At 37.2% G+C, this 13713-nt stretch overlaps 1 protein-coding gene across 3 annotated transcripts in view; it reads left to right on the top strand.

The window, feature by feature from the left end:
- The window catches only part of RFX3 (regulatory factor X3), a 290506-nt gene that overhangs the window by 266718 nt on the left and 10075 nt on the right, over positions 1-13713 (top strand). For all 3 annotated transcript variants that reach the window (XM_027105786.1, XM_027105787.1, XM_027105785.1), the window contains one exon: positions 1312-1465. In XM_027105786.1, coding sequence (XP_026961587.1) covers positions 1312-1465 — 154 coding nt within the window. The remainder of the gene's footprint in view (positions 1-1311; positions 1466-13713) is intronic.

Raw genomic sequence — 13713 nt, 5'->3', positions numbered from 1 at the left:
ACACACACACACACACACACACACACACACACACACACACACACACAAACACACACACACACACACACCCTACCCTGACTCTAAGATAGAAATATTAAAGAGATTTGAAGTGCATGGACAAGCTTAATAATTGACATGTCTTCAATGAGGCCAAAATTTTATTTTGATTCACTTCCATTTTGAGTATAATAGAGTGTATTGTTAGTATTTTATTAATAATATGGTTCAGATTTTGGTATTTTATAAATTAAACATTCATATTTTTCAAAGTTATGCATTTCTTAATTGATTTTATTATGCTATTTCTAATGGAAAGATCACCTTAATTTAATTTAATGGAAATCAGTAAGGACCTAGAGTCACTTAATAAATTTACCTTCCAACAGAACTTGCAGGGATCCCTGTACATAACCGCCTACATTCTACATTGCCACATTTGGGAGCATTGCTTAGTGTGTGTATATATATATATATATATATATATATATATATACACACACATACTTTTTTAAAGATAAATTTATTTATTTTTGGCTGTGTTGGGTCTTCGTTGCTGTACTTGGGCTTTCTCTAGTTGTGGTGAGCGGGGGCTACTCTTCGTTGCAGTGTGCGGACTCCTCACTGCAGTGGCTTCTCATTGCGGAGCATGGGCTCTAGGCACACGGTCTTCAGTAGTTGTGGCTCACAGGCTCTAGAGCGCAGGCTCAGTAGTTGTGGCTCATGGGCTTAGTTGCTCCGAGGCATGTGGGATCTTCCTGGACCAGGGACAGAACCCATGTCCCCTGCATTGGCAGGCGGATTCCTTACCACTGCCCCACCAGGGAAGTCCCTGCTTAGTATATTTTGTAAACTTGGTCAAATACATGTTTTTCTCACAGCGTACCCCAGAGGTTGTTATCATTGAGAGATACTGACACAGTGTTTACACGTCATCAATAAGACCTTCACTTTGAGTTGCTTTTTCTTATGGTGATGATTTGTCAGCCTTCCAAAAATATTTTTTATTCAATTCTGACCCCTTTGTGAATTTAATAGAATCAAAAGACTTGCCTATGACAGTAAAATGGTTTTTCCCAGTTAATAGTTGTCTAGCTCTAATAAGGATCTAGTCAAGTTTCAGTGAAGATGACCTATTTACCACTCTGTTTGAAAGAGTTGAGCCAACTGCTTTCAGTAGTGAAATTATTCCATGGCAGGTTGTGTGCTATACCAATCTTTTAGACCTCTAACTTCTTTTAAGAGGAAAATTAGATTGAACTCTAATCCTGCTCACTAACAATGGCTGCATATGTGTCTTTTCTCTTGGAACAGCTCAATGGTTATTCGGGACTTAACCCTACGCAGTGCTGCTAGCTTTGGCTCCTTCCACCTGATCCGTCTGCTCTACGACGAGTATATGTTCTACTTAGTAGAACATCGTGTTGCTCAGGCAACAGGAGAGACACCCATAGCGGTCATGGGTGAGGTAAGAGAGGCTAAAAGAGCTATGACCCACAGGGCTTTCTAAAAAGATCTGAATTTTATTTTAATCTAAATGTATTAATCGTTGAAGCAATGGTTCCTAACCAATGAGTTTTGGACCCCAGAGGGCCTGTGTGGTTATTTCAGGGGGTCCTTAAATCCCTCTGTTCATACATATTTTCTTAGTCAAAGGTTCTAAAACTGTCGATTATATCATGTGAAAGTACATGGAATATTTAAATATGCTATAAAGGTGTCTATGTAAAAGAAAATCTTGAGAATCACTGAACTTTAAAAAATCCTTAATATTACTCAGCCATAAAAGAGAATGAAATAATGCTATTTGCAGCAACAGGGATGCACCTAGAAATTACCATACCAAGTGAAGTTAAGTCAGAGAAAGACAGATATTATATGATATCACTTATATGTGGAATCTAAAAAAAATAGTACAAATGAATTTATTTACAAAACAGAAACAGACTCACAGACATAGAAAACAAACTTATGGTTACCAAAGGGAAAGCAGGGGTGGGATAAATTGGGGGGTATGGGATTAACAGATGCACACTACCATATATAAAATAGATAAGCAACAAGGTTTTACTGTATATAGCACAGAGAACTTGATCCAGTATCTTGTAATAAACTGTATGGAAAAGAAATGAAAAAAAGTTTATAGATATATACATATATAAATATATGTATAACCGAATCACTTTGTTGTATGCCTGAAACTAACACAATATTGTAAATTAGCTATACTTCAATTAAAAAAAAATCCTTATTGACTGGAAAATAAGAAAGATTGATGCTTCTGATAAGGCTAAGGGCTAGGAACTCAGAGGAAAAAGTTAAATATGTGTTTTGTAGACTCTTTTTCCAAGTGCCCAAGAACAAAATGAAGGATAATAACAATGATGATGAAACTGATAGCTAACATTTTGGGGGCACTTACTATGTGCCAAACACAGTCCTAAGTCCCTTATGTATAATAAAGCATTTAACACATACAACAACTCTTTGAGATAGGTGCTACGTTATCCTGTTTACAGATGAGAATCTGAGGTTCAGGAAGAAAGCTAAGACACAGAGAGATTAAAGGGTTACATAGCTAGCAGACAGTGGAGACCTGTTTTGAATATTCAGTCTGATTTTCATACCCATGTTCCTAATCACTAAAGGTGTAGGAAAAAAATTCTCTTCCTCTTAATTTCTGGATAGTGTCAAAATGTATTTTCAACATGTCGTAAAGCTAAAATGCTAAAGTTAATATACACAAGGGCTGGTTAATATAATGAGGGATAGAGGCACATGCACAAACAATTCAGCCCTGGCTCACTTTGTTGTATTGAACTGGGTTTTGATTGAATCCAGATTTTGCTGGATTATGCCAGGTTAGGCAATGTTACATATTACTGCCCAAAGCAGTCAAGAAGACATGTTCACTTTTAAGCTATGTGTGTGTGCTTATTTAAATTTAAAAAGTAAAAATAAATATTAGATGCTTTTCCTAGTTTAATAAATATGATGATAAAGGTATAAATTTAAAAATATATTAAAATACCTCAAGGACCTTTATAAGTATTCTAATATAAATAAAATACATGTGACTTTTATTCAGAAAGTTGGTTAAAATATTCTTCTTTCCCTCTTTAAAATCCCTTGCTGTATGCTGATCTATATGTGTTTGTATGTTTCTTAATGATGATTGTGCCTAAGTGATGCCAATTATGTGTATGTGAGATTAAGCAAGATTCATTTTAGCTTTTAAATTACAGGCAGGACCTCATCATTGACCAAAACAATCTGGACTTTTCTTAGATTTGAGTTCCCCTCAGTGCCTCTTTCCTTAGTTCTCTTATAGATGCCTGGTTGCAAAATGCCCAGTTGGCAAGTAGATTAAATACGATAAAATTTTTTAACTCAGGGCTCAAAACTTCTGAAATAGACATGCCTTTTGGTATATTTAACACATTTGGCAACTACCTCATATGCTCCAGGACTTCTTTAACAGGATAACCAGGATAATGATAAACAGCGATTCTCATTAACACCATGTGGCTAATCCTGATGCGTGATCTCTGTTTCCCCTGCATCTCTAGGGAACAAAGCCTGTGGCCATGAGCCAGTGACACAGTGTGAAGACTTAGTGACCTCCTCATATGCTAATACAAGCAGTACTGGCTCACCAGTATTAAAATGGCCTTATATAGTCTATACTGCCAACTAATCATTCTAATGATCTAATTGACATTCTTTTTTACTATATGTAAACAATGTAAATGAATAAGACAGATTGCCACATGATTCAAAGATATAATATAAAGTCTAGATCAGAAAGTAAGGTATAAATACCTTCTCTAAGATCAAAGATCTAAGCATACCTCTTGATTTCTTTGCTTACTATCTCCTTACCCAATTTATAGGAAAATCCTTTGAGCTGTCTATGCTCATCCGTTATTCAGCCAAGGCCAAGTAAAGCTAATTTTACAGGCTTGATCTCCCCTTAAAACATTGATGCCTTGTAGACCTGTTGGCCATGGTCATATTATCATGTCTAAAATTTCTTGATTCTTGGGAAAAGGAGAAGGAAATTCAAGGGAAAGGAAGGCATGCATCTCTCACGTGTTATCCTGAGCCTACCCTAGAAATGACATTGGAGGTAAAAAAGGCTTTCATGTGTCAAGCCTCAGCTGCATTCTTAGCTCCGTAAATGACCTCCCTTTCCAAACCTCAAGTCCAGAAGTGCCTGTGTATATAATGGGAGCAACACCGCAGGCCAAAATCCATTGAAATCCATAAAAATCACCATTACCCTCAATTGCAGCAAGTGGTTTTCATTCATCAGTAACAACCACCACAAAAACAGTAATAATTGTCACTATTTATTGAGAATTTATTATACCCTTAATGAAATTAAGCTCTTGATCTATCTACTAATGGTCCTTTCTCAGTAAATGGTACCCTCCCTGTCGATCATGTTGGATATGTGAGCATCATCTTTATGTATCTTTCTGTCTTGACCTGCATATCCAACCAGTTACTAAGTCTGCCCTTTCCCAAACTCCCCATAGTGCAGTCAGTCTCATCTTATGAAAATGCAAACCTGATTGTGTTATCCACACCTAAAACCCTTTAGTGGCTTCTTCTTCTTCTACTTAAGGAAGAAAAGTCTTCCCTTGGTATAAGATCTGGCCCTGTCTCTCTGATCAACCTCACCCTCCCTCTTCCAGGTCCTTCTGCTGCAATCACAGTAGTCTTTTCCCTATTCTTATTCACCAAGCTTTTCTCATCATTGGACCACTGTGTAAACTGTGCTTTTACCTGGAACCCTCTGCCTGACTCTCGTTGCCCATTCTAACTCCTTCATGTCTTAAATATCGGTTCCTCGAGGAGGCCCAATTTCCCCCAGACTATGTTAGATGCTCCTTTTCTCTCTGATTTGTACTTTTACTTTCATTCTAGAACCTACGTAATATTAATTGCGTGATTCTTTGTATGATTTGTGTTATCGAAGATTTAATGCCTGGAAATAATGGAGAACTTTAAGTCAGAAGAACTAAACTCTACTTATAGTTCTGTCATTTATGGTAGTATAATCTTGGGCAAATTGTGTTCACTTTTGTTGATTCTCAGACTTATCTCTAAAATTAATTTATTCATTTATCTAACAAATACTTCTTATGCATCTACTCTAGACCAAACATTATAATGTTTAGGTTGTAGTGATGAACAAAATGGATTTTGATGCTGCATTCAAGGAACTTATATTTTAGTAGGGGATACATATTTGTTAAATGTTCATATAACTACATAGCTATAAATTCTGATAAGTGCTGTAAAGGAAAATTAAAGGGATATAGGAATACTTAAAGAATAATATTCACTTGTGAGTGAATATTATTTTTAATCTATTTTACAGATGATGAAATGAGACACAGAGCCAGTCACAGTCACACAGAGTCACACAGCTACTAGGTTGTAAAATCAGTTTCTGAAACCAAGCAGCCTGGCACGAAAGCCGTTGCTGTTAATCTACCATGCTTATTACCTGCTGCAGGATGGGGTGAGATTGGAATAAGAATAGTTCAGAAATCAGTAAAGGGACAGCTGAAAAATAGTCACAAACTTTATTGGACATTTGTTTTACCTTTGTAGGTGCTGTATTTGGGAGAGGTGTCAGGCAGCTAACTAGATCCAGAAGCAAAAGGAAAGGTTTCCCTTTCAAAGTAACTTAAGGATAATTAATACATCTCTTCACTAATGTGAATTCAATAAATGAGTTTTAAAATTAACATTATTTACATTATTTGAGCAGGCAAGAGAGACCAATACATCATGTTTTACATATAAACACAGTATACAAACATACAAGTTTCATTTTTACATTCCCTGTAGCACTGACATTTCAGTTGTTGAAATGAAGGCTACCATGTAATGGAACCCCGAAATGAAACAGCATCACCACCATGAGTTTTCTTCTAAACGTCAGCCTGCTACTACATTAATACTGAGCAGTAAGTTATTTAAAGCATTTACATTTCCAAAGTTTCATTATTATTTTTATTTTTTGCCTAGATGATAAAAAGGAAACTATTTACTGCTAAGATTTATGCAATTTTTTGAATTTTTATTTAAATATTATAAATATGCCAGTAGAGTTTCTGGCAGTGGTGAAATTTTAAGAGTAGGAATAAAGTAAAATAAACAAGTTGCATCTCTTTGCACACCTGTTAAATTTTTTTAAAAATCATAAGGTTTTCTGTACAGCTCTGACAAGGAAAATTGAGCAGCAAATATCCTTTTATTTGGATTTTATGACTAGTTGAAGGATATTTAGAAGTTAATGGCATACATGCTTTATTTCTTTAAAATATACATAGTCTTAATGTATTCACTGAATCTACAAATTTTTATTGCTTCATAAAATGATTTTCTGTGACATTTTTATATTTAATGTATTAAATATATTTAAATTGCCTTTATCATAATTTAATTTTACTTAATATTATATCTTTGTAATCAACTTTTTGAAATAAAAATAGGAACCAAAAGCTGCTTTAATTGCTCAGCTGTGAATATCAATATTAAAAATATAATATTTTAGTAATATTTTTAGGGAAAAAAAATTGAGGAACTCCTAAGGGTTTACCATTAAAAGAAAAATGTCTTGGCTTCAGTAAAATTGATATACTCAAAGTGAAAGGGGAAACAACTCTTTAAAGTTTAAAAACTGGAGAAGAGCCATAATAATTCACAGGCAAGCTTTTAGGATAAAAGTTGAGTGAAAAAGTTCCATTTGATGGAAGTACAACCATTGTAAATATGCATGGATGCTTAAGATAAAATCAAATTAATGAAAAATAGATTTCAGTGAGCATTATTCTAGTGCAACTAGGGAATACACTGAAAATGTACCTGTTGAATAATAGACTTGTTATAGAATATTTTAAAAGGGATGAATCATATCACAGTTGAAATCATTTGCAGGAAAAAAAAACATCTGGGAACAGTAGTAACTTAAAAAGTGTAATGAATACTTGTCAAAAGTTATATTAGTTATTATTTATAATAAAGCTTACTGTTTATTAATATTTTTCTAATTGAAGACTGGTCTTCTGACAACTACTCTGCTAAATGTCTTACATTTTTATGTAATATTCACCACAACCTTACAAGGGATATGTTAGTGTTCCCATTTCACCCATAAGGAAAACAGAGGTTGAAAGTTGCCCAATATCAGAACTAGTGGTAGCGCTAACTGTAGGAAGTGGGGCTGTCTCACTCCAAGTAGCCAAATCGGTTCAATCCACATTTTAATTTTTCACCATATAAATTGTTTATAGACAGTTTTGGAATAGGGACTAATTTATTTCTGTCTGAACTTTACAACTCCCCCAAATGCCTGCACACTCGCAATCATGCACAACCAGATGCCTGGTATGAAAGCTTTCATTATTTTGTTCCAAGGCTTCTTTCCTCTGCATTGCAGGATGCATCTTGATAGTCCTACCACCCTTCCCCTTTCCACTTTTTGTTAGTAGATGTTCAGAATATGCAAACTAAATGGAATATTAGTCTAAGCAAATTGCAGTTGGAAAGCTAAATCTGCCAGAAGACAACAACAACAACAAATTACACCCTTCAGCTCCTCTGTGCCCACCCACAGACCTAATCAAAGTTATGGTTTTAGAATTTGCAGTTTGCTTTTAGCTGTAAATCTGCTCCTCTGCATTAGCACAATTCTTACAACTTGAAAATAAATGATAAAAGTGACTCCCTGGAAAGCCTTTCTCCTCCACCTTCATCCTCCAAGTTCCTAAGAATTATCTCTGTAGATGCTCTCCTGTATTTTTTTCTCCTCTTTCCTGGTTTGTCATTCTGTTCCTTACTCTCCTTGCATGTGAGCAAAGCACCTATTGACTCAGCAGCCCAGGGCTGCAACCCTATCCCTCTGGGATCCCTGCTCATTAGCTTCCTCCACTTGGTTTCCTTCCCTGCTTGCTCTGGGCTCTAACCTCTCCTCACATCCTCTTCAGGGAATGGAGTTTTGCTCACAGCTCTGGTCTAAACACAATCCCACAATAGGTGCCCCAAAAATACTCATCCAAGGAAGGAAGTACAAAAGAATGATGGAAAGACAGACAATCAACTAACAGAACTTCTCATTTCATTTCATGATGGACATACTGGATTTCCATATCAGGAAAATAATGCTCCTAGACCAAGAAGAGCTCCCTTTCCCCAGAGTACTCCTTCAGTATTTCAGAGAACCTCCGTTATGAAGTTGGGTTTTCATAAGTGCTTACAACTAGAGATTAGTTTTCCTGAAGTGTTTGGAAGTAGGAAAAGAGAAGAAAATAGAAATCCAGGATTTCTTGACATTGTTCAAGAACTAAAATGATCACTGTAGACGTTAGGAAGGGAAACTCGGCACACTGTCCTCTTCAGCAAAGTCCACCACTGGGCTCTTTGCTTAGCAACAGGTTAGCCTGGTAGCCCAGCCTCAGAGTCAACTAGGTGTGAAACGTTACCTGGCCTAGATTAAGCATGACAGCTCCCCCTGCTGGCCTCCTTGCCATGCTCTACCATCCTGTGCCCAGCCCAAGTGGCTCTGGCCTTCCATTGTCTTTCTGGTATTTTTGCTCAGACACAGGTGAAGTTGATGGTTGCTGGTCCTCCTGGTAAAGAAGTAGTCCTTGTTTGGGATGGGTAATTTCCTCAATTCACGGGAATTGTTTTCTGCTTTTCACCATCACTATACTAAAATATACTTTCATAAGTATGAGAGATTTCCAGCAAGTATATGGGCCAGTTGTGATGATCCTTCCATCACTTCAAATCTGATTCATGCTAGTGGTAAAGGTCTGCTTGGTACAAAGAGAACATGTTTCCACACTTTCACCACCCTTGTCTCTCCAGTTAATAATTTCCAAAAAAAGGAAAGTGGTATAATCAAAATAGATACTCCTCTGACATAATAAATTGATATCATGCTTTCCTGATAGACAGTGAAGGTGGCCTCAGTGGGAGCTTGTCTTTAGTTAAGAGCACCAAGGTTCTTTCTTTTCAGCCCACAGTTTTATTTACATAAAGGATATGCTGCCAGGCCCAACCCTAGCATTTGGGTAAATAGATCTTGGTAATAACTTGGAAGGCTGGGTTTAAATTTAAAATTCTTAGGCTCCTCCTAGTTCCATGCCAGAAAATGGTGACATAGACATAGTTGACCCATGGCCCACCCTGTGGCCCCTAGACCACTTCTCTTGTGTATCATTCCCTATCCTGTATTGTGAAGAGCCTGTGCTCATGCTTGTGGGCACCTCAGTCCAGTGTTCAGGTTTTGTCTGCCCTTTGCAAATAGCTGCACCTCCGCACTGGCTCTCCCTTCTTTCTTCTGATGGGTGGACTTAGGGAGAGACCTGCACAGGCCTGAAAGGGGACTTGGGGCTTTAGGCAGGGAATTATGGGATCTCAGGTAACAGAAGTATGGTCTGGGGGTAGGAGTGAAACACAGGGTCCAGGAGGGCATATCCACATGGCCCAGTGGACTCCTTGTCTGTGGGGAGGGCCATGGCCACAGGAAAGGCAGAGCAGGGCTCTCCGTGGTGTGGGGCTCAGGACAGAGGCCCCTCCTAGTTTGGCCTAATGGTAGCATTAAATGTTAATGGTTTTGAAATTACTTTTCTCCTCAAAAGCAACTAAGGCCTGTATTCCTACTTCTTCACTACCTGCGTGCTCACTTATGAGTGCTTCTTAGAGGTTTTTCTTCTTGAAGTATAATTGATTTACAATATTATATTAGTTTCAGGTATCCAGCCTAGCGATTCAGTATTTTTACAGATGATACTCCATTTAAAGTTATCACAAAATAATGGCTATATTTCCCTGTGCTCTAAATATATCCTTGTTGCTTATCTGTTTTATACATAGTCGTTTATATCACTTCTTAGAAATTTTGAAACAATATAAAGGTAGATAAATTACTGTGTTCCCAGGGCGCAGAGGGCAACAAAAAAGCCTGAACAGTCAGAATCATGATGAAAATATGCTACCCGGGTAGAGAGTAGCCAACAGCGCAAGTTGCCAGGATAGCTGGCTAGCCTGAAGGGGTAGAACCAACAGCAAATATAGGGCAGAATTTGCCTTGCTGTGAGGCAAACGGGCAGAAATCTTAGCCATCTTAGCAGGCTTCAGTAAAACTATTTGGAAATACATAGAAAAGTCCACTTCCAGAAAAAAAAAAAAACAAAAACAAGGAACACAAGATTTTACCAACTGGAACACTAACATGACTTGCGAATTTTTTAAAATCTGAAATCACTTTAAAGTCAGCAATTATTTTTCCTCAGTTGTGAAATCCTGTACCAGTGCTAAATGCAATGCTTTGACTAATTTGGTTCTCATTTGGAAGACATTAAAGAAAATAATAATGTTGTGAAATCCCTTATGATTGAAATTTCAAGACATTTCTCTCCACCGTCAAAAACATTCAAAATAGTTGCCACTACCTAATCCTTTTGTGATCGATTCTACTAACTTCGGTTAATAGAATTGAAATCATAGGAGATTGTGCAGCTATCTAAGGTTTGTAAAGTTCAGAACATTACAAAGTTCAAGCTAAGTACAGAATGTTGAAAGATTAGAATTGGGTCAAGAACCTCCAAATCTGCATGGAACAATCTTCCTGCTTTTATAGGAACTGCTTTAAAGGCTCTTACTCCTTTATTGACTTCTTAGAAGAACAGAGTAAGAAGCAGTTGGTTAGGTCAAGGTTTACATGTTGACATTCATCTGAGCTTGTCAGCTATTTCTGGTTGTGTGATCATCCTCATTACGCTAAAGGTACAAAACATACACACACACACCATCCTTGTTTAGGACAGCCCTTCTCATGGTATTTGCTTGAGTCATAAATGGCTTGGTCAGTACATCAAGTGACTTCAACTTCAGCCCTAGACTGAGTTTATAGTGTCAACAACCTTAGGTCAAAGCCTAAGGAACACTTCCATTCTGAAGCAGCAGTACTCCTTGTAGCCCCACTCAGCTAGAGACATTTCATTTTGAAATCACCATCTTACGGTTTTAGGGTTAAATGGAATTCTAGGACTTTAGTATTTGAAAATTGAGTCTTGAAGACATTAAACCCTGTCTATTTCATATATGTGGAAACCTGAGGATCAAAGAGTATTATGTCTGGGGTCACAGGACTGATAGTTGCAGAGTTGGGATTCAAACCCAGGTCAGGCTGGCCCCACACCCCAAGTTGTTCGACACCCAAATTTAAATTTCATATTTCCCATTTAATACCTTTGCAACCTGGGCAAGTTATATATACGTATATCTCAAGAAAACTTGAGTTTTCTCATCAACAAAATAAACATAAGAACCATTCCTTCACAGGGATGTTGTGAGGACTAAAGTAGGAAGGAAGATAGGTATAGGTTATTAGGTATAGGTAGATAGATGGGGTGGATAGGCAGGCAAGCAGACAGGCACATACAAGGTACCGGATTTTTGTTAGTTCCATTTCCTTTCCCTTTCCTTTCCGTAAGTATATAAATGTCTGAAGTTATGTGTATTAGTCAAGAGGGACTATATTTGATTGCCTTCTACTCTGAATTAGATTTTTTAATATTGATTTTACACTGACAATCCAAGTAATACTGTGTTGAATTAGACCATCATTTCTTGACAATACAAACATAAGTTTAGAAGTTGAAATTAATAAAACAGATAACATAAAGGCATGTGAAGTCTTTAATAATACTATATTACAAGGGGAAAATAGCCTGTAGACTGTTTTTGAATGGTGAGTCAAATGATTCATGGAATTACAAAGCATCCACCCACATTATTTGGGATGTAGCCAAAGTGGTAATCAGAGGCAAACTAATTCAATGCTTTATAAAACACCGCCAACATAATAGAATGGGGAAAGGAGTCAATTAGAAAAGAAAATGGCAACATTAGGGAGGAAGCATAAACATAATTGGGTCTAACTAGACATAGCTAGACTTGGATAAAATCTTATCAGTAGGATTGATTGAAAGGTCTTATACGTACTTATGAAGCGGGAAGAAAGTATTATATATAAAATTATATATATATATGTAAAATTTATGCAAGTTAAAAGGTAAATGTCCCAAAGAGACATCTAATGTCAGCTAATCCCCCGCTAGCACCTTGGCATCTGGCTGCAGCGTCTATACAGCATGGATCCTCATGGAACCATGGAGTAGTGTTAACACAAGAGGGCTTTTCCAAGGTTGTTGGAGCTGCTTGTTGTGCAGTTTGGTGGCACAGGTTGCTCTCATGAAACTGTCCAAAGGACCAGTATGTATGTAACTGGTCCTTAGTGTGTAACTTTATCATCAGAGTTTCTCCTTAGGCCTCCGTTTGGATGTGGAGCTTAGGGCTGTTCTGGCCCCGCTACTCAGTAGCTTTTGATTCCCTCAGTTTTGACTTCCACTTCTTTGTCAGGAATGACTTCCTTATGTGTCATCACTAACAACTTTCAGCTCTGTGATCTTGGTAAACTTCTTGGATGTATGTGTGCTTCCAATAAGTCTAAACCTTGAAATGCATGCTATGAAAAACTTTCAGAGATAGGAAGTTTTATACATAAAATTCAAAGTCTGTAAATGAAAATAAAGAACAAATGCCCTTAGTGAGAAATATATTATAAAAAATGAATTTGTGCCTATATACAATACCATCCCACCTCACCCCTAATGAAGAGCACAAAACAGACAAAATTGAGGGGAAAATTACTGTGTTACAAGCGACTTAATCTGGAGGATGTATTTCCTCCAATAGTAGAAAAAAATTTACTGTCAAGTGATTTTATTCAGGCAAATATGACAGTTTTTTTTGAGGTAGCTTAGATGTGTGTAGTAGGAGGTATAATGACCCCCAAAGGTGTCTACATCCTAACCCTGGGAACATGTGGATATGTTAGTTTACAGATGGACTTAAGGTTACTAATTAATTGACCTTAAAATAAGGAGATTAACCTTGATTATCTGGATTGGCCCACTGTGATCACAAGGGTCTTTAAAAGTGGAAGAGAGAAGCAGAAGAGTCAGTGTCAGAGTGATGTAGTGGAAGAAAGACTTGACCGGACATTGCTGGCTCTGAAGATAGACGGGGGTCACACCCAGGACTGTGGGCAGCCTCTAAAAGCTGGAAAAGGAAAAAAGAAATTCTCCCTAAAAATTTTCAGAGAGGAATGCAACCCCGCCAACACCTTAATTTTAGCTCAGCGAGACCCATTTTGGAATTCTGACTTCCAGAATTAAAAAATAGTAAGTTTGTATTATTTATAGCCACCACATTTGTGGTAATTTGTTTCAGCAGCAATAGGAAACTATTACAGTATAAAAGCTAAATTGCTCTGAATGAAGTCAGTTATTACTTGTGGATTATGAACTCTTCCTCCAGTATATTATTTTTTTCTTACTTCCTCCCCTCCTCTACATACATCTCACTGACATGTCTCCATGGATGACTCCACCCCAAAAACCATCCTCATCTAGAACTATTCCTTATTTGCTTTTACCAATGGAGAACTTATGCTATTGGACTATCTCTTCACATCTTCATCCAAATTGGAAAAAAAACTCCCCACTAGGGAGGCTTGCCCCATCTAAATCACTAATACATGTAATCTTTTTCCCAGTCTCTTTTCCATGCAATCTTTCCTCGTATCCTAGACTTCATCCCTCTTCACCCACTAATTGACACAAA

This window comes from Aethalodelphis obliquidens, unplaced genomic scaffold, assembly GCF_003676395.1.
Source record: "Aethalodelphis obliquidens isolate GAN/ISIS:26980383/991018 unplaced genomic scaffold, ASM367639v1 scaffold7, whole genome shotgun sequence".
Taxonomy (NCBI): Eukaryota; Metazoa; Chordata; class Mammalia; order Artiodactyla; family Delphinidae; genus Aethalodelphis; species Aethalodelphis obliquidens.
This window is presented reverse-complemented; position numbering and strand designations above follow the sequence as displayed.